We start from the raw sequence: 27,382 nt of genomic DNA on the forward strand, positions 1-27,382 counted from the left end.
ATTTTCTTGTTTTATTGTATTCTGTTTCTCCGTATTTGTTACATGGGCTGGGGCCGGGAATCGAACCGAGGTCCTCCGGCATAGCAGGCAAGCACTTTGCCCGCTGAGCCACCGCGGCCCGCCCTGTCTTTCTTTTTATGAACAGGAAATCTAATTTATTTAAGTCAAGTGTTATTGCTGATATTTGCATTCCTTTTTGGGGGGAGGAGTTCAAAAATGTTCATTATATAATGCTTCTTTTGTGCTTGTTTTTTCATTTTTTATAGTGTGTTTATGTTTTAAGAGAGAACATATTTTAAACACACCTTATGGGCAGAAATTAGCACAAAACTTTTCTTGCATTTGTTTTAAATAGGAAAAAAGTTACAGATAAAAATTGCAGTATATTTCAGTGGAAGATTATATATTTCAATGTTAGTAAATCATGGCTAAGAGTAGACTAACTTGAAGATGAATCTTGCTAACTTTTAAAGCCCACAGACTGTATTAAGGATATTTTGAAGAGTTCCCTTAGCTGTAATATTCCAGACTGGCATGTATAATAAACATGGTTTCTTGTATGAAAACATTAAAATTCTTAGCTGACAATGAAGCTTTTCACATCAGATAATTTTTTTTCAGAAAAATTTGTCTTCAATTTTTCTTAATAACACTATGAAAACATCTGAGCTTTTCAAAGAAATTTTTTGTAAACACTAGTGAAATTGTACTGATATTGAACTCATATTTGCTCTTTTGCCCTATTATTCTGTCTTGTGTTCTCTCACTTTTGGCACAAATATTACATATCAGATTGTCTTGGTTTATTTTTACAAATTCTAAGAGCATGATATATTTTAGTAGCATTAAATGTATTATAAAATATGTGGCAACTAATTGTTCAACTGAATGCCATTTTCTGTACCTGTTGATAATAAGCATTTATAACACTGGCAAGTAAAAATTCACATTTAATTGTTTAGGAAAAATAACTAAAACATAATAATCTCCATCTTTGAAAGTTAAAAGTGTTTTTGTTTGTTTGTTTGTTAGTAGGACTACTACTTTTTTTTTTGCATGGTCAGGCACCGAGAATCAAATCAGGGTCTCCAGCATGGCAGGTGAGAATTCTGCCACTAAGCCACCATCACACTGCCCAGGACTATGGCATTTTATCAAATTTTTATATTCATTTCTGAAAGTTTTTTCTTAAGTTTTTTTGATTTAAAGTAATTTTTTAAAAGTAAAAATGCTCAGAAACTGTTATCCATTTTCTTAACCCTAACCATTATTGGAATGTTTTCAGCTTATTTTAATAGAATAACTAAAACTTTTAGACCTCATTTCTGTTGTTATTGTTTGTTGCCACTGTTATTTTGATAGAAGTTAATTATTCAGGCTGATAGCATTCATTTTTCCCCCTAGTCAAAGTAGGAAATACCATGAAGAATTTCAGGGTTCATTTCTTTGTTACATTCCAGTCTATGAAAAGTACTTGATGACATAGGCTGAACTAAGCAAATATGCATTGTTACGTGGATCATTGTGCAAAGAAGTTGCTGAAGTCATATGTGTGGTGAAGTTTGACACTCTCAGGCCTTGTGTGAGTGTATGTCATGTAGACGTTGTGAAATATAAAGCGTTAATGCAGTTAGGAAGGATGTTGTAAACATTGTATAGTTGTACATAAATTGTTTGTCATACTTCTCTGATTTTAAATAAAAATGAAATGTCAAATATAAAAAAATAATCCAAAGAAATCCTTCATGTGATGAGCCCTAAGGACAGAGAAAATACACAGGAAAACTCTGGAATAACATAACAGCCTTGACATTTTCAGGAATCTGTTAACGATGAACATGGATAAAAGTAATGATTTAAATAGTATGACTAGATTGAGTCAGAATTATTACATGAGCTGGCAATACACTTGTAGGTATATACCAAAAGAATTTAATGCAACAGTTATTTGCACACAGATGTCCATTGTGGCATTATTCAGAGTTTTCAGAATTTGGAAACTAATTGTCCACCAATACAAAAATAGATTTAAAAAAATGTGCTGTGTACCTGCAGTGGAATATTATTCAGCCACAAAAAGGCTTGCAGTTCTGTCATGACAACATGAGTGAAACCTGAAGTCATCAAGCTGAGTGAACTAAGCCTTACACAAAAAGACAAATACTGCCTGACCTTGATGGTATGAAATAATTGGAATAAACAAATTCTTAGAGTTAGGAACTGACATACAGGTTAACAGGGGCTGGGGCAGGGGGAGGGAATGGGGTTAAGTTTCACTCAGTCCAGAGTTTCTGTTTGTGGCAATGGAAAATTGTGGCAGTAGAAGCTGGTAATCATAGCGCAGCATTGTGAGTGGAAGTATCGGCACTGATCAAATATTTGAATGTTGTAACACGAGGTAAAGAAAAACTTTTTAAATAAAAACAAAGAAATGTAGCCTGTTGTCAATGCAAGCAGTGATCCTAAAGTAAACCATGGATTGCAAATATAGTATAAAAGTTTAATAATCTTCCTCTATCATTTGAAACAACATATTACACTAAGGTAAAGTGTTCATAATAGGGAATGCCTTGGGGGTGGGTATATCACATAATCTAATTTATGTAAACTTACACTTGTGAAAAAAATAATATTTATCCTCCTCCTAAAATGAAGGAGCAACTATTTTAAGTCCTTGATATTTCTCAGGTTTAGAACATCACCACAAAAATACCACAAGATACATATGATTCCATATGTAGGAGTTTCACTTTATTTGCTATTTTAACAAGTTTTGGCAAGTGATATTGTATAGAATATATAGTAATTAAAATGCAATTCAAATTATTCACCTAGCTACTTCTATGTACACATTTTCTTAACTCAACTCATTCCAAAAATATGAGCCAAACAAATGAGCTAGAACTTACAGAGGTTAAGAAAGAGGTACGGTGGAAGCAGATTATGAAAATCAAATATTTGTATAAATATCTATTATTTTGTTTCTTGGGAAAAGCTGGTCATGAAAAATACATTAAAGTGCAAGTGTATCTCCTGTTGGGAAAACTGTCTTCCCTTTATATATTCTTCTTTTATTGTTAGCTAAAAATTGCTCCTCTCACTATATAAATCACAATGAAATTTATGATAGATCCCTTTGATATTTTATGAAGTCCCTAGGGTTCTACCAAATTAAAAGCAGAGTTTCAGACATTGTTTTCTTTTCTGATTTACTAAGCTTCCAGTGGTTTTCCTTCTCTTCTTTTCACTTTAACCTTTCAAAAGGACATTTTACCCATCAACACTGGACCTCTTTTACCAGATCTCAGGCTGTAACCCACTTTGAAATTTTCCACGTTTAGAGTTAAGATTTAATTTGTGAAATATTCACCCCAATATCTCTGTTTCATGCAGGCAATGGAATGATTCTAAAGTTGGAGTAATGAATAATCACCTTTAAAATGAAATTAAATAAGTCCATTGTTGATACAATTATTTATGATTAAACGTTTCCTGTATGAAACATGTTAAAACAGAAATTTTGAATAGACATAGTAGATGGAAACTGAAAAAGAGTGGTCTGAGAAAATTCAAGAAGCTCTCTGAGCTTTTATTCAGAGCCAGGTAAAGACTACTGTGATGGTTACATTCTGGTGTCAACTTGGCCAACTGATGATGCCCCATTGTCTATTAAGCCAGCACTGACCTGACCCTTGTTGCAAGGATACGTCAAGGATAAACCAGAGGTTGTTTGATTATGTCAAAAGTCAGTTGATTGCATGTGTGGCTGATTACATCTGTCATCAACTAAGACATATTTCTCACAATGAGACAATCCAATCCATTGAAGGCTTTTACGGAAGAAGAGACTCTTTCACTGCTTCTTCTGCCAGCAAGCCTCTCCCGGGGAGTAAGTCCAGACCCTTCATCAGAGCCACCACCTTCACAGCCTGCCCTATGGGTTTTGGACCATTCCATTTCCATGGTTGCATGAGACACCTTTATAAGTCTCATATTTACAGAACTTTCCTGTTGGTTCAGTTTCTCTAGAGAACCCTGTCTTACACAGCTTGGTACCAGGACTGGTTCCTGAGAAACAGAATCTGAAAAATGGGTTTTAAGATTGGGTTTCTATTCTGATTAAGGTCTCTCCTTTCAATAATTGAGAGATCACTGACACTCCATGGAGTGAGTTGGCAAAAGAGATACTCAAAGTATACATTCAGTTCTACCAATTGTAGGTTTATATGGGGCAAAGCTCTGGGTGATAGTGTTTCTGACACCTTTATGCACTTGTGTGGAATTAAGAGGTGTAATGATATTGGGTCGTTAGATACAATGGATAAAGTAATGAGGGAAAGGGATGAGCTGACGGCTTCAAATTTGAAACTTAAGTACCATATGAATGATGTGAAAGTTTCCATGTGTGTCCTGAAAGAAAATCTGTTTACTGTGGTTGAGATTTCTGAAAACCAGACACAAAGCATCATTGTGCAAGTAGCAGATTTACAATGTAAACTAAAATCTCAACTATGCAAGGTGTCTGCTGTTAAAGTAAGGGCTTTGATATGAAAAGAAGATGATCCAGAAACGTGGAATGGAGATATCTGGTCGGTAATGATGGAAACGGAGATATCTTACTGGATAATGATGGAGATGGAGAGATGGGATCCCTGAAATCTGTTGAGCCTTTGCTAGATAGACCTGTAATGAACCACCAGAGGAAGGAGCTTCATGACCTCCAGTCTGCTTTGAGAAAACAACTTCTTGGCCTTCAGGAAGTCTGCCTTCCAACCTCCGCCTAATGAGACTAGCCCTTCAGTGCATGCTAACCCTATGGAGACAGCGCTCACTCCTCTGTATAAAGTGAAAAATCCTGTTTCACCAGATTTCTTCAAGACCTATAACTAGACTAAAGGTCCTAATAGGCCTCCAAAGGTGAAGTACAATATGTGACCCAAGAGGAGTTATGCTATACTTCAAAAGAACTCCATGAGTTTTCCAGTCTACATAGACAGAAATCACAGTAATATGTGGGAGAATGGATATTAAGGGTGTGGGATAATGATGGAGGGAATGTAAAGTTGGATCAAGCATAATTTATTGATTTGGATCCACTAAGCAGAGATTCTGCATTCAACGTTGTAGATTGAGGGGTTAGAAAGGGGAATAACAGTTGGTTGGATGGTTGGCTGAAACATGAATCCAAAGGTACACAACGTTGCCTAAGGTCAAAATGGCAGAATTTTCCCAGTATAATGTAGATGAGAGGATGCAGAGGCTAAAATAGATGTGAATGTTGGAGTGGATTTATCATGGAAGACCTGTTCACACACCACAGGACTGTCCACAGGACACATCCTTCACCTGAAATTTGAGAAATAAATTCACCAGACTAGCTCCAGCATCACTGATGAGCTCTGTAGTCACTCTTCTCTGTAGGCCATATAATACTGTGGGACCTGCTGCCACTGAGCTGGAATCCTTAAACACAACGGGGATGACCAGATTCCAAGTTGACAGAAGCCAGGTGGTGACAGTTAATCACCATAAATAAGATGGGTGAGGCTTTCTTAATGGACAGCAGACTCAAAGAGGCAGTCAAAGTAATCTGACATGCAGGGACATGTTGGCTAGTAGATCATGGGGTACCTAGAAGTAAAATAGATGGCCAGTCTACTAAACTCTTATTTGAGAATTATAAGCAGAAGAATTATATGCCAAATGAACAGAAGTCTAACTTGAATTACAAAACAGAGTCATGGCCAGTTCATCAATTCTCAGACTTAAGACAGTTTACAGACCCAGAGATCCTGGAATGAGAGGAGTGTTGGGTATCACTAGTGATGGACCCTTTTGCACTGCCCAAAATTTAGACGGTTAACTTTCCTCCCAGCCTTCTCCAAGGAGACCTATGGCCTCTTACCAGGGGACTGTGCACTGGGGAAAAGAAAATGATCACATATTTGGGGAATTATTAGACACTGGCTCAGAAGTGACATTAATTTCAGGAGACCCAAACTGCTATTCTCAGCCACCAGTTAGAGTAGGGGGTTTATGGAGATCAGGGATTGATGGAGATTTATCTCAGGTCTAGCTTGCAGTGGAGCCATTGAGTCCCTGTCCCATTCTGTGGTCATTTCCCCATTTCCAGAATGCATACTGGAATAGATGTATGAAGCAGCAGGCAAAATGCCCACACTGATTCTCTGACTCAAGTAGTTATGGCTATAATGCAGGAATGGCCAAGTGCACACCACCAGAACTGCTCATACTTAGTAAAATAGGGAATCAGAAGCAATATTGTATTTCTAGAGAGATTGCAGAGATTTGTCCCACTCTTAAGAAATTGAAGGATGCAGTGGTAGTGATTCCCACCACATCCTCATTCAACACTCTTATCTGGCCTGTGCAGAAAACAGATAGGATGTGGAGAATGAGAATGGATCATCATAAACTTTACCAGGTGGTGAGTCCAAATACAGCTGCTGTTCCACATGTGGTATCATTCTTTGAAGAAATCGACATATCACCTGGTACCTGGTATGCAGCTCTTGATCTGGCAAATGCTTTTTTCTCAATAGCTGTCAGTAAGGACCACCAGAAACAGTTTGCATTCAGCAGGCAAAGCCAGCAGTATACCTGCATGCATCAGGGGTATATCAACTTTCAAACCCTATGTCACAATCATATCTGCAGGGACCTTGATTGTTTCTTGCTCCCACAAGACATCACACTGGTCCATTAGATTGATGATATCATGCTGACTGGACCTAGTGAGCAAGAAGTAGCAACTAGTCTAGACTTACTGGTAAGGCATTTGTGGGTCAGGGGATAGGAGAGAAATTCAGTCAAAATGTGGGCCTTCTAACTCAGTGAAATTTCTAGATATCCAGGAGTGTGGAGTATGTTGAAATGGCCCTTTTAAGGTGAAGGATAAGCTGTTGCATCTGTCCCCTCATAGGACTAAAAAAGATGCCTATTTCGCGTGTTTGGATTTTGGAGGCAAAATATTCCTCATTTGGGTGCTACTGCACCCATTTACCAAGTGACCAGAAACAGTGCTAGTTTTGAATGGCGACTGGAACAAGGGCAGTTCTGTGACAAGTCCAGGCTGCTGTGCAAGCTGCTCTACCACTTGTGCCATATCATTCAGCAGATCTAATGTTGCTGGAAGTGTCAGCAGCACATCTGACCCTTAGTGTTTTGGAGCAAAGACAACATCTGTCACAGATAACTACTCTCCTTCTGAGAAACAGCTTTTGGCCTGCTACAGGGCCTTAGTAGAGACTGAATGTTTAACAATGGGCCACCAAGTTATCATGAGACCCTGAGTTACTTATCATGAGCTGGGTGTTTCCTGTCCCATCAAGCCATAGAGTTGGATGTGCACAGCAGCACTCCATCATAAAATGGAAATGTTACATAGGAGATAGGGCTCCAACAGTCCTGAAGGCCTAAGTAAGTTAAATGAGGGAGTGGCCCAAGGGCCTATTGCCCCCACTCCTGTCATATTACCTTCTTTTTCCCAGACCAGTGCTACAGCCTCTTGGGGATTTCCTTACAGTCATTTGACTTAGGAAAGGAAAACTCAGGCCTGGTTTAGAGATGGTTCTGCATAAGTATGCCAGGACCACCCAGAGGTGGACAGCTATAGCACTGCAACCCTCTCTTGGATGTCCTTAAGGGACAATGGTGAGATGAAATCTACTCAGTAGGCAGAACTTTGAGTAGTGCACCTGGTTGTTCATTGTGTTTGGAAGAAAAACTGGACAGAGGTGCATTTGTATACTGACTCATAAGCTCTTGTTAATGGTTCAGCTGGATGGGTAAGGACTTGGAAGGAATATGATTGGAAAATTGGTGACAAAGAGGTATGGGAAAGAGGTATGTGTATAGAGCTATGTGAATGAGCAAAGAACACGAAGATATTTCTATCCCATGTGAATGTTCACCAAAAGGTAACTTCAGCAGACAAAGGCTTTAATAATCAAGTAGATAAGATGACCCCTCCTGTGGGTACAAGTCACCTTCCTTCCTCATCTGCTCCTACCATTGAACAATAGGTACATGAAAAAGTGGGCATGGTGGTTATGCATGGGCTCAGCAACATGAACATCCACTCACCAAGGCCCACCTGGCTATGGCCACTGCTGAGTGCCCAGTCTTCCAGCAGCAGAGACCAACACCCAGTCCCCAATATAGCACCATTCCCTGGGGTGATCAACCTGCAACCTGGTGGCAGGTTGTTTATATTGGCCCACTTCCATCATGGAAGGAACAGTTATTTCTTCTAACTGGAATAGACACACACTCCAGATATGGCCTTGCATTCCCTCCATGCAATACTTCTGCAAAAATTGCAATCTGTGGACTTATGGGATGCCTTATCCACTGTCACAGTATTCCACCCAGCATCGTTTCTGATGAAGGAACTCACTTGACAGCAAATGAAGTGCAGGAGTGGGCACAGGTCCATGGAATTCCCTGGTTTTACCATCTTCCCTATCATCCAGAGGCAGCTGGGTTGATAGAATGGTGGAAAGGCCTTTTGAAGAACCAGTTATGGTGCCAACTAGGTGGCAATCCCTTGTGGGGCTGGGACAATGCTCTCCAGGAGGCTGTGTGTGCTCTGGACCAGGGTCCACTCTATGGTGGTGTTTCCCCCATAGCCAGGATTCATGGGTCTAGGAATCAATGATTGGAAATGGGAGTGCACCTCTCACTGTTCCCAATAGTGATCCACTAGAAAAAACATTTGCTTCCTTCCCTGAAACCTTAAGCTCTACTTGTCTATGGGTCTTATTTCCAAAAGGAGGAGTGCTTCTTCCAGAAGACACAGCAATATTTCCATTGAACTGGAAGTTAAGACTGCCACCTGGCCACTTTGGGCTTTTCATGCCACTGAATCAACAGGCACAATAGGGAATTACTGTTCTGTCTGGGGCGGTTGATCTTGACTATCAAAGGGAAATAGGACTGCAGCCACACAATGGACATGTAGAAGAATTTTCCTGGAATATAGGAGATCCCCTAGGGCATCACTTATTTCTAACATGCACTGTGATTAAAGTCAATGAAACATTGCAACAACCCAATCTATGCAGGACTACCAATGACCTTGAATCTTCAGGAATGAAGGTTTGGGTCACCTCACCTGGCAAAGAACCAAGGCCAGCTGAAGTGCTTGCTGAGGGTAAAGGGAATATGGAATGGATAGTAGAACAAGATAGTGATAAATAAGAACTACAACCCCATGAGCAGTTACAGAAATGAGGACTGTGGTTGTATGAATATTTTCTCCCTGTTTTGTTATGAGTATATTTGCATTTGTACATAAGCAAATATGCGGTTTTCCTCTTATCATATAACATAAATTGTAGGACTCATGTTATAGTACTTGACTCATAGGTCATGAAGTTTAAGAGTGAATGTTAACGGTGGACTTGCACCCTGTTCTGGAAATGTAGTGCATTTCCAAATGTATTCAGGAGAGTTGAGCATTGTCAGGTGAAACATATGTCTATTATTGTGCTCTTTTCTGAAATTAAGTGTGTTTCAAGGTGATATGTATAGCTGTCTAGTTGACAAGGGGTGAACTGAGTAGGTTCTGTGTTAATTTGGCCAAATGATTATGCCTAGGTGTCTGGTCAGGCAAGACTGGTCTGAACATTGCTGCAAGGATATTTTGTGGCTGGTGTATTAAATCATCAGTCTGATTGTGTGTGTGGCAGATCACATCTGCTATCAGCTAAGGCATGTCCCCCAAATGAGATAATCCAATCAGCTGAAGGCTTTTAAGGAAGAAGATACTCTTTTACTGCTCTTCAGTCAGTCAGCCTCTGCTGTGGAGTTCATCCAGACCATTCATTGGAGCCACCAGCTTCACAGCCTGCCTTGTGGATTTTGGGCTCTTCCATCCCCACAGTTGCATGAGACACCTTTATAAATCTCATATTTATAGATCTCTCTTGTTGGTTTTGTTTCTCTAAAGAACCCTGACCAACAAAACTATCTTCTACATTATTAAGTATGAAGGAGAACTGGGAAACGGGAATTAAAATTTTCTTTTGATTATGTCTTGCCCATGTGAGAATGAATATAGTTAAATGTATTCCTTATATGACTAGATTCAAATGTTTTGAAAATAGAACATTAAGACATAAAATTAGGATAATTTTTAGAGTTCATTTAGAGGGGATATGAAACAAAATTGCCAGTTGTAAATATAGTACAGACAGCTCTGGAGAATGACCTTTTAAGATTTAAATATTTATTGTATCACCAGTTTTCTATATATATCTGAATTATTGGCAATCCTTTGGAGCAAAGAGATGATGTTTTGCCTCCAGTTGAGTAAAATATTTCATTTACTTAAGAAGTTCATCTTTTTCTTTTCTCATTAGCAATAGCACTTCTAGTAGCATTTGCTGGTGCCAGTGTAATTGGAATAGTAACTCAAGTGCCGATTTAACATGTCATTACTTGATTATGAAGTTATGAGCTGATGTGTGTATACATATAATACATATAGATCATATTACCCATGACATGGAAATAGATATTTTAAAACATTCTCATGTAAAATTAAAACATCATTTTTGAGAAACACAAGAGCTGAATTTGTCATTCTTTAGAAATTCCAAAAAATCTGAAATTTGATTTAAACTTTCTATTAAGACAAAAAGTGTTTTATTTCCTCCTTCCTGATACCTACAGCAAACATGACGGAAGACAAAGTTAAACTTCTGTAGGTACATGTCATAGAAATATCTTGAAACATCATTTCTTTCTGAAAATATGATCATAGAAAAAATTGAGTGCTTAAATATATGGAAGACAAACCTCCTATTCTCCCTGGAAAAAGATTATCAATTCTCTTTAACATTTTTATTTCTTCATAACTTATTTTTCTATCATTATCCTTATGCTTATTCCAGCTGCCAAATACTCTCAATTCTTCCTTCCTGTCTCAAAGGGCAATTGAAAGTCTGGTACTGCTTAAGGCATCCAAATGTAAGGCTCCATCATCATCCACAGGATCGTAAAGCTTTCCAAGAAGAGTCTAGACTGGCACTAAACATTCCAAATTTTATTGGAAGTTGAACGTCTACCCATAGAGGATCCCCAGTGAGTAAGGCTCAGACTAAAATTTCCACAGTAGTACTTATGATAGCAAGACAATGACTTGATTTTTTGGAGTGTTCATTCTCTTTCTGTAAGAGAATAAATAAAATCCAGAAAAGGAGTTTGGTGTTCACATATATATTTAAAGTCATTCTCTTGTTAGGCAATAAATTGCCATGTCACAATGGCCAGATACTGATAAAATTAAATTGATTATGAGGCATGCAAGATTGTTCATTATTTCTCAGTAAGGTGATTTAATCTTTCCTGTCCATATAACATAAATTAACATGTTAAAAATATATAATTTATTTCCCCCATAAGGTATTTATCCACTGAATTTGTCACTTGCGACACCATAACTTTTTCATGGCAATTTTCACTTCCACATTTCTCAGTGTATAGATAAGAGGATTAAGCAAGGGTGTACCAATTGTGTAAAACACAGCCAGCATCTTGTCCACTGGAAATGTGGTTGGTGGCCGTGTGTATATGAATATACATGGACCAAAGAATATGACAACCACGATAAAGTGGGATGTACAGGTGGAGAGAGCCTTCCGCCTTCCTTCTGCACTGTGGTTTCTCAGGGAATATAAAATAACTCCGTAGGAGATAAGCAATATCATGAAGCTCACCATGCATATAGCTCCACTGTTAGACACAACCAGCAAATTTATCACGTAAGTATCCATGCAGGCAAGTTTCAACAAGGGCTGCAAGTCACACCAATAGTGATCAATGACATTGGAGCTGCAGAAGGGCAATCTCAGGGCCAGGAAAAGCTGTGCTGAAGAATGGATACATGATCCCACCCAAGCCAGAACCACCAGCACACCACAGACTTGCTGACTCATAATGGTCGTGTATCGCAAGGGCTTGCAAATGGCCACATATCGATCAAAGGCCATGAGAAGGAGCACAAAGATCTCCAGGCACCCAAAGAAATGGGCTGCGAAGACCTGGGTCATGCACTCATTGTAGGAAATGATCTTTTTCTGAACAAGGGCATCCACAATCAGCCTGGGGGCTGTGGTTGTAGAGAAGCAAGCATCAGCAAAGGACAGGTAGAAGAGAAAGAAGTACATGGGACTCCCAAGAGTCCCACTTGCTTTAATAGTCACCACAATGAGAAAGTTTCCCATAAGTGTTGCAAAGTAAAGAATCAAGAAGACCCCAAATATTGCTTTCTGCTTTCCAGCATCCTGGGTCAACCCCAACAGAATGAATTCAGCTACAGTCCTATTCATCACCATATCAGAAGCTGGAGGTAGAATGCAGTTGACAAAGATTTAATCTGCAGAGAAAAGGAAAGACAGGAAAAGAAAAGAAGTGACATCTTAGGGAGATGAGTAGGCTAAACTCTGAATTCCTTGGTTCTGCTCTACACTCTGTTATTTCTCTCTCTTTTGTGTACCATAATCCAGAAATCTTTGTAAGTCTGCAGATGATCAGAAACTCTTGAAGACTCATCTATTGATTCAGAAACTCACTTGATTGAACCAAGCCACATATATTTTGGAACAAAAATAAAATGTCTGTCACAAATGTTGATTCCTATCAAAATAAAATAATGCAGAGCTTCCTTTTTCTCTACTCAAGTGACTTAATCACTTTGAAACTTGGCTTTTATATGAAGATATAATTATCTGCCCTAACTTATTCTCCATTCTATTAAGAATTTATAAAAAATATTTTACCCATGTACATATGCCCATACATACACACTTGTACTGCCAGTATTATGCAGCTCATCTATGTGCTTTGAATTCTGAATGACATGTTTCCAATATAATTAAGTACTAATAATATTACAGAATTCCTCCTTAATAAATTTACTCATTTCCGAGTCCATTATAATGGAATCTTTTTCATCTTTGGTGGAAAACGTTTTATGAATAACTATTTGGAGAACATTTTACCCATGTTTCTAGAGGTTCGCTTCATCAGGGTTCATGATCTAAAAAATGCTCATGCAACACTCTGAGGTGAACAGCATGGAGGGAAGCTAAATTACTCTTTGCCTTGCTTTTGAAGCTATCTTACTACTCAGTTTAAAGAGAGGATGTTAATACACACTGCCTTTGAATTTGGACTGGCCCTCAATTTCTAATGTTTTTATAATCGAGGTGGGTTAAACTCATATATGACCTTCTTCACCTTTAATTACACACGCTATTTCTTCTAAAACTATTGCTTCAAGCAAATCTCATTCCAACATTCAATTTTGATGATCATATTTTAACTTTATTCATAAATGCATATAACTTTTGTAATTAAAATCATCTAATGATATTTTTATTTTAATTTTCTCAGAATAATTATAAGCACCCCCCTGTGTTGCTATAGCTTTTATATCAAATTATCAATTTAATGGTAGGAAGATGTGTATTTTTAAAAAAATCAATATTTGACCACAGTCCATTGAGATGTTTGTTCTTTGTAATTTTCACTCTCATGAATAACAATTCTACAAACAACTTAGAGTTAATTTTGTAAGTGCAATGTTGTTTTCCCTTTTGCCTATTTTCATTGTTAATGTCTCTTGATTAAGACTTCAGCTGCTGGCACCAGATGATCTGAGTTCAAATCCCTGTTCCAATGTTTACAAGCTGTGATATGAGTCAAATCACATCAGACATAATCAGGATTGTTGTGCAGATTAAATAAATAAAAAACGTGTGGCTCATAAGGAACCATGTATGACTCAGCCTGTGCTTTTGCCACTGTGTGGCATTAATTTTTCTTTCTGTGTTTTTATTTTTCTTTTAGTGTTGTTGTTTTTTTTTCTTTTTTTTACATGGACAGGCACTGGGAATTGAACCAGGTCCCCGGCATGGCAGGCAAGAACTCTGACTGATGAGCCACAGGGGCCCACCTTGTTTTCATTTTCGTACAATCCAATCTGTCAATTTTCCCACTGTTATTCTGTCCATATTTTCCAACTATATGAAATTATATTTGTTCTGTTTCTTACATATTCCCATGATTATCTTTTGTTCACTAGGCTGATGGAAAATTAGCTTGAGTTATTGTTAGGAATGGGGAACATGCTCCCCTCTTCTTACCATCTAATATGAGTTTTAAGATGGAAAAGAGACAATTATTAATTCTGTAAGGCACCATGTGACACAAACTGGAGGAACAGAAACCATGTGCGGAGGGGAGAATAAATTCTTAGTGGAGATTGGACAGTGAGGAATTAAATTTTGTCAGAGCTGAACTGTAACTTTAATGGGACAGTGTCAGCTTCCACACGAGGTTCTCTGAGACTAAACCTTTAACACTCTGGTCAGAGCTTGTGAGCACGGTCATCAGAGCCCGGAGCCTGAAGCCACACTGCTAGGATTCAACATTACCTCATTGTCCATCAGAGGTGTGACAGTAACAAGTCCCTTGTTATCTCATGCTTTATTGTGTTCACCTGTAAAGCAGAAATAATAAAGCAGTCCACCTTTCAGGGTTACTCTAAAAGTTAAATAATTTAAATGTGTGAAAATATAGAGTATGCATGTATCCAGTTCCTGCAACCTAAGAGCAGTTTCTCCTGAGTTTCCAAGAGGTGTTTTAAACCATTGAAAACATGAATTCAAATGGCCCATGTACCCATAGAAAAACTGCAGAAATCCATGAAGACAATAGTTTCCTTTGCCAGGTGGCTGAAATCACATTGCAACTCTGGGTGACAGTAGTTTTCTCATGGTGATGTGAAGTCGAAAGGACCTTTCTAGACATCTTCAATGAAGAAAGAAAAGAATAAGTATTGCAGAAGAGTAACAATATCAGGGGCCCATGATAAGAGGAGAGTAAGCAGAAATAAGCTAGATCCTTCATTTTGAAAAGTTTGAGATCCAGATCCAAAAACCTGATTATTAGAGGGCACTGGAATGAGAAAAATGAAATCAAAGTTTGAATAGAAATAACATAACCCACATTATAGCAGGAAGATCAAAAGGAATTTCTAGCTTTGCCAGACTACAGGGTTGTGGAAGAAAAGCTTGGGAAAATAAGTTACCCTCATAAGCAAAGTCTATAAATCAGATAATGAAGGTTTGATATTTTTCTATTGGCAATGCAGAAAATGCTGTGGCACAGTAATGGGAGATCAGCTTTTGTTAAGATTTTGTGGGTCCCTAAAAACCAAAAGAAGGCAGAGCTGTTTCATGGAATTTAGCCACGTTTTCTTCATGGAATTTAGCCAAATCAGTCTGTGAAATAATCTGTAATAATTTGTCTAAATCCTGCAAGATGTCAGACTCAGTGAGGGCACCCGTCTTTTGTCTCCTTGACTTAGATGACAAATGGTTTCTTTATGACTCCAACAAGATAAATAATGGCCCTGCATTCATTTCTAGTGTTGACTCACAGGGTCTTCAGACTTCTCACTTCCTTTCCTACAGGATGAGAAGTGCTCAGTCAGTCTTCAAGCAATGGCATGACTATGTAGGAGCAATGAAATCAGGAAAATTAGGGTATGTAAGTCTGAGGGCATTTTGTGAAAAATGAGTGCAGTCATGAAAAAAACTTTCCCTTCAGCTTTAACAATATCATTTTTGTATTCCTAAAATAAAGAATGTAATAATTCATTTTGCACAGCATTTAGTACTAATTAAATCTTAAAATAAAATGTGTCCTTTAATTTAGTGGAATAAGAATATTTTGGGTGAGATACTTATGTTTGTATTATTGTGAGAATTATTAACTCATGCAAAACAGAAATTCAGACTGATATTTCATATCATTTTCACAAAGCCAGTTGGGAAATTATTTTAGTGGATCCTCACTTTTTGAAATATCAACTCTAAACATCTGTAAACGGAAGAACACAAGTTCAGTGATACTCTCTCTTCATGTTTTCCCTCCTGTCTCTCTTTTCCTGCCCTTTTTTTATGCCACAAGAAGGAAAATGGATTTAAAATTCCATGTCTGGTCCCATGTTGCTATAAGCGCCAACATACTGGAAGGAGGTTCTAACTCGTTTCTTCCAAAGAGCAGCTTCTCAGGTCTCAGTCTTCACGGGTAAATTCTTAACAGTGTATTTGTGGAAAGTTTGTCATTTCATACTCCATTCTCTACAGTTGCCATCACTGATTCCTGATTTGCTGGCTTTTAAGCTACTTGGTCAAAAATCCTGTTTCCATAACAGACAGAGAATTAATGAGCCTCTCAAACTTTCTCTTTTGTTTTCAATGATGCCTGCTCTACCCGAGTATTTGAGCATTCTCTCTTTTGTTTGGCATGTAATCAAGTACAACCTTTTATGTCTTTGAAGTGGGAGTATATTATTTTCTAAATGCCATACTATAAAGATCAAATTTTAAGTGTGTTTTTGCAGCTCAAAAGTACTGATATGTTAAGAAATTAAAATACTGCTCTATGTGCAAGATACTCTTAAAGCAAGTTTTACTGTTGGTTGTATTTTCTTTGTATATTATAAACATTTATTTAACTTATTGAAGTTTGAAGTGAAAAAATTTCAAAAATGCATGCTCAACAATAATCCTTAAAATATCTGCAGTGAAAAATATTTTTTCAAATCTGGGACACTAATCATGACTTTCAAACCCCTTCATCTCTGGCCATCCTCTTTCTTTCCACCCTGCCTCCAGGTGCTTCTGCTTAAACATGGACCAGCCAAGACTTCAACTTGTCATGTATATGCCCACCCTCAATCCCTGAATTTTTTGCATCTCACAGCAGCTGACTGCCCTTTCCTCTGCTCAAGCCTCAATCTCCATTTCTACCTCTAGAAAGAGAACCCACTTAGTACTGCAACTCCTCAGGAGACCTTCACAGATTTCTTCAAGTAACTCTTACTGTCAGCCTAACACTGCTCAACAACAAATAATTTATTACATTAAATAATACAATCTCTAATTATATCCTCTCACTTTCGTTAGGTACCTTTTGTTCATTGAATCCTACAGCTTGTCTTGAGGTAAGTGAGGCACCTCAGGTGCTGGTGGAGACTGAGTCTGGTGAGAGCCAGCACAGGGGTTCTGGGACCACAGCTCAAGCCTTCATGCTCATGGCAACCTTCTCACACCCTCCCACACTGCCATGAAGATGGAAGCCTCTGACCCATCAGGCAGAACTAACAAATAATCATAGACAGGTAAAGAAGGAAACCACTGGTATGGTCAGCACCTGGACAACAGTCAGCATTTTATAGACATATTTGAGAAGTAACAGTAAGGAGTAGTGGTCAGAGAAGATGGAAGGAGTCAGAGCCAGAAGAAAAAGTGTCACTGTGAGCAAGAGCCAGGAAAGACAAACCACCAGGAAATGGAAAAGGGAAAAAGGCAGAGAGAAAATGTGAGCAAAGAACATTCTACGGATAAAAGCTCCTCGAGTGCTTTTGGCCATGTGTGTGTGACAGTGGGTCCTGGACACCACACATTAGTATCCAACTGTGCATCCCTCTTCTTTTCCTGCCCTTAACATCTGCAAATAAGGAACCTTAGGGTTCTACAACCTCTGCCTCCTTCGCTTTGCTCTTGTTTTAATCAAAATTGGCCTGAGACAGGGCTGCATAAAGCAAAGCCCAGTGAAAGTTGACGAGTCCAGAAACATCAGAATCTCCACACCTCAGTGAGAAATTGTCTAAGAATTTTATATTCTGCATGAGACACAACTAGATGATGTCAACTTCTCTAGAACCTTTTCCCAAATTTGAGACAAAGAAAAGGAAACATTTTAGCTGGACTATAAACTTACCTTTCTCCTTGCATGCAGAGATATGACATGGCATCCAATAGAGAGCCCATAGTTTTCTCATTTCAATTCTGGTTCACTTTTGAAGATAAGTCACGTGCAGTGCATTACAACAAGCAAATTATGCTTCAGAGAAGTCATTCTTGCTTTACATTTCAGGAGCTATGGGGAGGGAAGATGCCACAGAGAGTCAACCATTCCTAGAAGGCTTTAGTAGATCCCATGAAAGAGGCTGTGATACTGTTAACAGGAAATTTAAGTTCCTACTTCTGCTCTCAGGCATTTCTGGAAAAAAGGTAAGATTCTAATTATTCTTTGGTAGAAACATCTCTAAAGCCAACTCTAATATGTTAAAACATTCCCTAACTGATCAATTAAACATTTTTTCCTCCATTGGATATTTATAGGATTTTGCCAAAGTTCATAAATGCTCAGTGCTTCCATTCAGATCCCAGAGCTTCAAGATATAGACTGTCCCCTCATATCCCTGAAGGATTTGCTCAATGAGCTACTTAGCATTGTTAGTCAAGTGCATAGAAAAACATGGGACCAATTAATCTCAGGCAAGGATGAAAAGCATATTTCATACTCAGAATCCTCATCCCCTCCTCTCCCATCCCAAGGGACATCTTCCATGTCAGCGAGCAGGCACTCAAGTCAGGACTAACATAAAGAATAAAATACTTTAAAATACATTGAGAAAGATTATGGTTCAACTCAGTGAATATGCTTACTGCAATCAGAAATGTCCTTATTTGAGAAAACATATGATTTTCTCCCCATGTTTTCAGGAGGAAGAAAGACCACATTGCAGGTTTCAAAAAAGGGACCAGTTTTCAAATAAAGACTTAATAATTTGGTATTTCCAGCTCTTTGGCTCAAAGTTTCTCGGAGTGACTTTGAGCTCACTTTGGGCCAGAAGATACAATCCGGATTCTGTCGTGCCAGAACTGATTTGTCACAAAACCGATCAGTCATCAATCAGGAGCAAAGCCTTAGACTTGGATCAGACATATGAAGAAAACACAAACAAAAGTAAACTACGAGGGGAGAGACAAAGCTCCAGATGCAAAAGGATCTGGTTTATAAGCTGAACTTCAGAGAACAGAAGTGAGGAGTAGGCTTGGGCTCCCACGAATCTAGTCACACTTGATGAACTGTCCCCATGTGAATGTGTCTCAAAATCAATGGGGTTTTTGTGTCCTTTTCTCATTTTGCTTTCTTCCCCAAGAATCCTACTGAGGAATGATTATATTGTCTACATGAGGACAGCACATTTTCTCTTTTCTGTCAATCAAGTTTATTAAAACACATGATTTTCAAGTGGAATTTTCCACTCAGTTGCTTCAACTCAGTTTTTTATGCCGTAATCTTCCATGGCATTTTAAAATGTGCACTATTCAAAGCACAAATAAGAGGGTTGAGTCAGGGATTCCCAATAGTGTAAAATAGTCACCATCTTGTCCACAGAAAATGTGGTTGGGGGGTGAGCATATGCAAATATATGTGGAGCAAAGAATGAGGTGACCATGATTATGTGGAAATGGCAAGTGAACATAGCTCCCCCTTCTTCATTTTGCACTCTAGTTTCTCAAGGAATGAAAGATTAAAATATAGGAGATAATCAGTATTATATAACTCACCATGCATAGTGCCCTGTTATTAAAAATCATGAGTAGATTTATGGCAAATGCATCTATGAAAGCAAGATTAATCAGTGGTTGCCACAGAAGTCATTTCAGAGCTAAGATAATCTGTGCTGAAGAATGGACAAAAGATCCCACACAGGTCAGATTCACCAATGCACAACAGAGATGTTGGCTCATGATGATTGCGTACCACAGAGGATTACAAATGGTAACATAATGACCAAAGGAACTGAGGATGAGCCGCAGAGCCTCCAGACACCTGAAAAAGTGAAGTGTAAAGGTCTGAGTGAAGCAGACTTTGTAGGAGATGAGTTTCCCCTAAGACACAGCACCTATAATCAACCTGGGAGACATGGTTGTGGAGAAACAGGCATCAGCAAAGGATAAGTAGAAAAGACAGAAATGCATGGATGTTCCAAGAATCGGCCTGTATCTTATGGTCATCCCAATAAGGAAATTCACCAATGGAGTTGCAAGGTCAATAAACAAGAAGACCACAAACACTATCTCCTCCTTTAGAACATCCTGCATTAACCCCAACAGAATGAATACATTCACACTGCTATTAAGGTACATGGTCACAGTGGGTGTAGAAAGGACTCAGCTGAGAATGGTTTATTTGCAAAGAAAACTGAGAAAGTTGTCATTTAGCAAGAGTAGTGGGCTTGAATTCTTCATTACAACTCGTATTTCAATTCTATGACTACAATAACCCAGTGGTTCCCAATATTTTTCACATGTTATGATAGCATGGAAAATTTTTTGCAAATGTTAATGACCCTACTATATCCACTGGGTCTTCCTGTAAGAGACAAATATTATTTTTGCAAACAAAAACACACAAGTGGTGGACTGTGTTTTCTGACAAGGACTGAGAACTGCTAACGTTGCTTTACTTGAATAAGTCAATTCAATGTCATAAATTGTTTACGTCATATGCAAACTAGAGATTCTAATGGACACTTTATTAAGTGTATTCATATATATGATATATATGTACATCGATTTTGCATCTCAATAACTGAGAAACAACATTCCTATATTCTTCAGAAGCATTAAATTTGGATATTCCTTCTCTAGAAAAACATTTCTTGACATTATATTGCATTCATTAGTCCTGACCTTATCAGAGTATGGGTTGGATTAGATTATAAGAAGAAAATATTTCTCAACTGTTTGGCTCCTTATGACCATAATTTTAACTCCATTATCTTTCAGAAGATATTGTATCTGCTAGGGTTCTCTAGAGAAACAGAATTAGCAGGAAATATCCATAGATGTAAAATTTATAAGAGTGTCTCATATAACCATAGGAACATAGCATCCAAAATCCATAGGGCAGGCTGTTAAGCTGACAACTCTATTGAAGTATGTGGACAAACTCCACAGGGGAGGCTTACTGGCCAAAGCAGGAAGAGAAACTGTCTCATCTGAATCTTCCTTAAAAGCCTCCCAATGATTAGATTAAATGTCACTCATTGCAGAAGACACTCCCCTTGGCTGATTACAAATGTCTTCAGCTGTGGATGCAGCCGATGTGATCATGATTTAATTCCATGAAATCCTCATAGCAACAGACAGGCCAGCACTTGGCCAACCAGACAAATGAGCATATGGTCAAATTGAGACATGAACTTGACCATGATAATATTAAGTGTTTGAATAAATCACTGAAGCTTACAGTATTGAGGGAAATTATTGTGTATATGTAATCATCCATTTCTCATGCTTGATGTATGGTATTGTGATTCAGAATATATGGATCAACATAACATACAGAATTTTATATTTATATAAACTAAACAATTTCTTTTCTCAAATATGGTTCTATCACAACCTCATAGAAGTTTTGTTTTCTGCTATAGGTTTCTGTTTAAATATAATTCTAAAATATATTTCAGTTTTCCCATACTGAGAATTCCATTTTTCTACACTATTATTGGCTTATATATATACATTTCTATATAAATGTCTTCATCAGTAATGTTATTATATAGTTTGATTTTAACACTGGATTGTAAATTACTTTTACCACTTTACAATTGAGAATACATAATGCAATTATCCTTTTTAGAAGCAAATATCATGAAATGGGTTATGTTGAACAATAAGAATTTACTTGCTCATGATTTAAGGCTAAAAGAAACTCCAAATCAAGGTGTCATTAAGGGAATGCTTTCTTCCTGAAGTCAGGCATTCTGGAGCGGTCTGCTGATGATCCTTGGACTTAACATGTCACGTGGTGAGGCACATAGAGGCTTCTTCTGCATGCTCCTTTTCTCTCTCCCTTCTCTTCCTGGTTCCATTATTGTTCAGTTTCCAGCTTCCTTTGGCATTATTGTTGTGTGTCTTCATTTCATTCCACTTATGCAGGACTCCAGAAATAGGATAGAATTAAGACCCATTCTTATTTCAGTTGGCCACACTTTAATTGAAGTAATCTCATAAAATCACTATAGCTACAATTGACTCACACCCACAGGAATGGATTAAATTGAAGAACACATTTTTCTTGGGTACATACACTTTCAATCCACTGCAAGAGAGAACTAACTATTAGTTCCTTTCATAATATTCCAGTTTCTCATGGGTAAAACTATTACACACTTTCTTTCTGTATTTCTATTATGTACATAAAGGACAATTATTTTCCATTGTTTCTGAACATGTGGAAGATGGCAGAGATTTCTTATAGAAATAAAATTTGTTACATTATCTTCTTTGATTAAGTGGTGGAATTAATATCACCACTGTATTAGTTAGGATTCACTAGAGAAACAGAATCAACAGGAAATATTTGCAAATATAATATTTATAAAAGTGTCTCACATAACCATGGGAACATAAATCAAAAATCTGTAAGGCAGGCTGTGAAGCTGATGATTCTGATGGAGGGTCAGGATGAATTCCACAGGAGAAGATCACCTAGTGAAGCAAGAAGGGAACCTGTCTCTTCTGAATCCTCCTTAAAAGGCTTCCAGTGATTAGATTAAGCATCACTCATTAAAGAAAACACTCCCTTTGGCTGATTACAAATGAAATCAGCTGCGGATATAGCTGACATGATCATGATTTAATACTATGAAATTTCCCATAACAAAAGAGAAGCCAGCACTTGCCCAACCAAACAGGTACCACCACCTGGCCAAGTTGACACATGAAGCTGACCAAGACAGTCCAACCCTTGTCAACTTGGAAGCTTAACTCATCACCTTAAACCATATCTAATTTCTAAATAGAAACCAATAAAAGACATGTTTTTGCCTCACCTTACAATACTCAATTGTCCTGCATATAACTGGAAGCATATTAAATCTCTCCAGAATAGGGTGCAAGTCCTTGAGTAATATTCATTCTTAATATTGATATCTTGTAACTAAAATGGTATAACATGAACAAAACAACATTGGAGTCCTCATTTCTGTAACTGATCACATTGTCGTAGTTCATATTTATCACTACCTTCTTCCACTACCCATTCCATGTTCCCTTTACCCTCAGGAAGCACTTCAGCTGGCCATGGTTCTTTGCCTGATGGAGTGACCTAAACTTTCATTCCTGAAGTTTCAGAGCCATTGGTAGCCCTGCCTGGATTGGATTGTTGCAGTTTTCCATTGATTTTAGTAACAGGGCATGGTAGTACTAAAAGATGCCATAGGGGATCTCCTATATTCCAGGAAAACTCTTCTTTACCTCCATTATGTAGTTGCAGTCCTATTTCCCCCAATAGATAGGGTCAATCACCCCAGCCATAATGTAATCCCCTTCTTGGTTTGTTGATCCAAGGCCATGAGTAACCCAAAGCGACCAGGTGGCAGTCTAAGATACCAGTTCGATGGAATCATTGTTTCTCTTGGTGGAAGCACATCCCCTTTTGGAACTAAAAAACCTATATCCCAGCAGAGCTCAGAGTCACAGGGACAGGAAGCAAAGATGTTCCTAGTGGATCACTAGGGGTAATAGTGAGTGGTGCCACTCCCATTTCCATCCCTTGGTTCCTGGATCCATGGATCCTGGCAATGGGTGAAACAGCACCATACATCGGACGCTGATTAAGAGCATACACAACTTTCTGGAGAACATTACCCCAGCCCTTCAAGGTATTGTCACCTAGTTGACACTGTAATTGAGTTTTCAAAAGGCCATTCCACGATTCTATCAATCCAGCTGCTTCTGGATGATGGGGAACATGATAAGACCAGAGAATAACATGAGCATGTACCCATTTCTGCACTTCATTTTCTGTGAAGTGTGTTCCTTGATCAGAAGCAATATTGTGTGGCATACCATGGCGATGGATAAGGCATTCTGTAAGCCCACAAATGGTAGTTTTGGCAGAAACATTGCACATAGGGAATGCAAACGTATATCCAGAGTATGTATTTATTCCAGTTAGAACAAACCACTGCCATGAAGGGAGTGGTCCAAAGTAATCTACCTGTGACCATGTAGCCAGCTGATCACCTCATAAAATGATGTTATATCGGGGGCTGAGTGCAGGTGTGTACTACTGGCAGATTGGGCACTCAGCAGTGACTGTAGCCAGGTCAGCATTGGTGAGTGGAAGTCCACGTTGTTGAGCCTATGCATAACCTCAGTCCCTAGCACCATGATCACTTTGTTCATGAACCCATTGGGCAATAGCAGGAGTTGCTGGGGAAAGACTCTGACAGGTATCCACAGAATGGGTCATCTTATCCACTTGGTTATTAAAACCTTCCTCTGCTGAAGTCACCCTCTGGTGTGCATTCACATGGGACACAGATATCTTCATGATTTTAGCCCACTCAGAAAGGTCTATCCACATACTTCTTCCCCAGACCTCTTTGTCACCAATTTTTCAATTGCGTTCTTTCCAATTCCCTTACCATTCAGCCAAACCATTAGCAACAGCCCATGAGTCACTATACAAACACACCTCTGGACAGTTCTCCTTCCAAGCAAAATGAACAGCCAGATGCATTGCCCAAAGATCTGCCCACTGTGAGGATTTCCCCTCAGCACTGTCCTTCAAGGACACCCCTAAAAGGGGTTGTGGTGCTGCAGCTGTCCACTTTTGTACAGTGCCTGCATATCTTGCTGAACCATCTGTAAACTAGGCCTGAGTTTTCTTTTCCTCAGTCAACTCACTGTAAGGAACTCTGCAAGAGACTATAACTCTGGACTGGGAAAGAGAAGGTAATGTGGCAGGAGTGGAGAACATGGGCATTTGGGCCACTTCCTCGTGTAACTTACTTGTGCCTTCAAGACCTTCTCTTACCCTATCTTGTATATACCATTTCCATTTTATGATGGAGTGCTGCTGCACACGCCCAACTTTATGGCATGGTGAGTCAGACAATACCCAGCTCATGAAGTCAACTCAGGTCTCATGGTAACTCGGTGGCCCAAGGTTAATCATTCAGTCTCTACTTAGGCCCAGTAGCAGGCCAAAAGCTGTTTTTCAAAAGTAGAGTAGTTATCTGCAGCAGATGGTAAGGCTTTGCTCCAAAATCCTAAGGGTCTGCATTGTGATTCTCTGATAGGGGCCTGCCAAAGTCTCCAGACAGCATCTCTATTATCCACTGACACTTCCAGCAGCATTGGTTCTGCTGGAACATAAAGTAAAAATGGCAGAGCAGCTTGTGCAGAAACTTGGACATGTCGCAGAGCCTCCTCTTGTTCAGATCCCCACTCAAAATTAGCTATTTTTTGGGTCATTCAATAAATGGGCCAGAGAAGCATACTCACATGAGGAATAGGTTATCGCCCAAACCCAAAGTGACCAACTAGGCATTGTGCCTCTTTTTTGGTTGTAAGTGGGGCCAAACGTAGTAACATATCCTTCACCTTAAGAGAGATATCTCAACATACCCCACACCTGTGGACACCTAGAAATTTCACTGAGGTGGAAGTCCCCTATATTTTTGTTGGATTTATCTCCCATCATCTGACATGCAAATGCCTTAACAGTAAGTCTAGAGTAGTTGCTACTTCTTGCTCAATAGGTCCAATCGACAGAAGATCATCAATATAATGGACCAGTGTGATGCCTTGTGGGAGGCAGAAATGATCAAGGTGACTGTGGACAAGATTATGACATCGGACTGGAGAGCTGATATACCCATGAGGTAAGACAGTGAAAGTATATTGCTGACATTGCCAGCTGAAAGCAAACTGTTTCTGGCAGTCCTTACAAACAGCTATTGATAAAAAAGCATTTTCCAGGTCAAAAGCTGCATTACAGGTACCAGGGGATGTTTTGGCTTGCTCAAGCAATGATACCACATCTGGAACAGCAGCTACAATTGGAGTTACCACCCAGTAGAGCTTATGATAATCCACTGTCATCCTCCAAGACTCATCTGTTTTCTGCACAAGTCAAATAGGAGAATTTAATAGGGATGTAGTTGGAATCACCACCCCTGCATCCTTCAAGACCTTAAGAGTGTCAGTAATCTCTGCAATCCCTCCAGTAATCTGGTATTGCTTATGACTTACTATTTTGTTGGTAGAAGCAGTTCTAGTGGCTTCCAATTGGCTTTTCCCACCATATCTCTCACTGCATGAGTTACACAGCCAACGTGGAGATTCTGTCAGTTGCTCAGCATGTCTATTCCAATTATACATTCTGGAACTGGGGAAATTACTACAGAATGAGTCTGGGTGCCCACCAGACCCATTGTGAAATGGACCTGAGCTAAAACTCCATTGATCACCTGACCTCCATAAGCCACTCTCTGACTGGTGAACCAGAGTTCATTTTGGGTACCCTGGAATTAGCATCACTTCTGAACCAGCGTCTAATAATCCCCGAAATATCTGATCATTTCCTTTTCCCCAATGCACAGTTACCCTGGTAAAAGGCCATCAGTCTCCTTGGGGAAGGTTTGGAGGAAGATTTGTGGCAGTGTAACAGGGTTCTACCCCAAAGAGACCTGGACTCCCATTCATTTATGGGGCTCTGGGTCTGTAAACTGTCTCAAGTCTGGAAATTGATGAAGGGGCCCTGACTCTCTGTTTTTGTAATTCATTAGATTTCTGTTCACTTGACCTAGAACTCTTTTATTTATATATCTTAAACAAGTATTTAGTAGACTGCCCATCTATTGCATTTCTCCATATCCCATGATTTACTAGCCAACACCACAAATCTGTCCTCAGGGCAGACTATTACAGGGTTACCTAGAGAAGTCTCTGCATGACCTAGGCTTTCAACCTCTCCATTGACATCATTATCAATCCATATGTCACCATTCCATTTTTCAGGATCTCACTTCTTTCCATCAATGCCCTCAATTTAATGGCAGACATCACGCAACACTGAGATTTCAGTTTATGTTGTAAAGTTGCTACTCTAACAATAAGATTCTGAGTAGGATTTTCAGAGATCTCAAGTCTATGGCTACAGGAAGTAAGATTTTCCTTCAGGACACTTGCAGAAATATCTACATCTGTCAGACAGTGCTTAAGCTTTTCGTTTGAAGCCTTAAGCCCATCCCTTTCACTCCTTAATGTATCCAGTGTATCTAACAGCAACCAGCCAACTTCTCTACAGTTCTTATTTCCACAAAACTCTCTAAAGGTGTCAAAAACATTATCCCCCATGGTCTGGCTCCATATAAGTGAAGCATTAGAAGAATCAAATGGTGATATTTTCACTATCTCTTTTGCCAACTCACTCCATGAATTGGGAGTGTCATTCTGATTATGGGAGTCAGAGTCCTTAGTGCCTTTGAGTCCAGTCAGAGTAGAAAGCCATTCATAAAAACCCATTTATAAGATTCTGTTTCTTAAGAACCACTCCCAGAACCAAGTTGTATTAGTTAGGGTTCTCTAGAGAAACAGAATCAATAGGAAATATTTGAAAATATAAATTTATAAAAGTGCTTCACATAACTGTGGGAATATAGAGCCCAAAATATGTAGAGTAG

The 27,382-nt window shown here is 38.8% G+C and overlaps 1 protein-coding gene and 1 long non-coding RNA gene across 2 annotated transcripts in view; one reads left to right on the forward strand and one right to left on the reverse strand.

Moving 5' to 3' along the window:
• LOC143644970 (uncharacterized) overlaps positions 1-27,382 on the forward strand; it is a 326,292-nt gene that overhangs the window by 61,312 nt on the left and 237,598 nt on the right. The window lies entirely within an intron of this gene.
• Positions 11,451-12,362, reverse strand: LOC143643808 (olfactory receptor 4C11-like). Its single transcript, XM_077112314.1, has one exon. The coding sequence runs from the start codon at positions 12,360-12,362 to the stop codon at positions 11,451-11,453; it is 912 nt and encodes a 303-aa protein (XP_076968429.1).

Source organism: Tamandua tetradactyla, chromosome 8 (genome assembly GCF_023851605.1).
Source record: "Tamandua tetradactyla isolate mTamTet1 chromosome 8, mTamTet1.pri, whole genome shotgun sequence".
Lineage (NCBI taxonomy): Eukaryota > Metazoa > Chordata > Mammalia > Pilosa > Myrmecophagidae > Tamandua > Tamandua tetradactyla.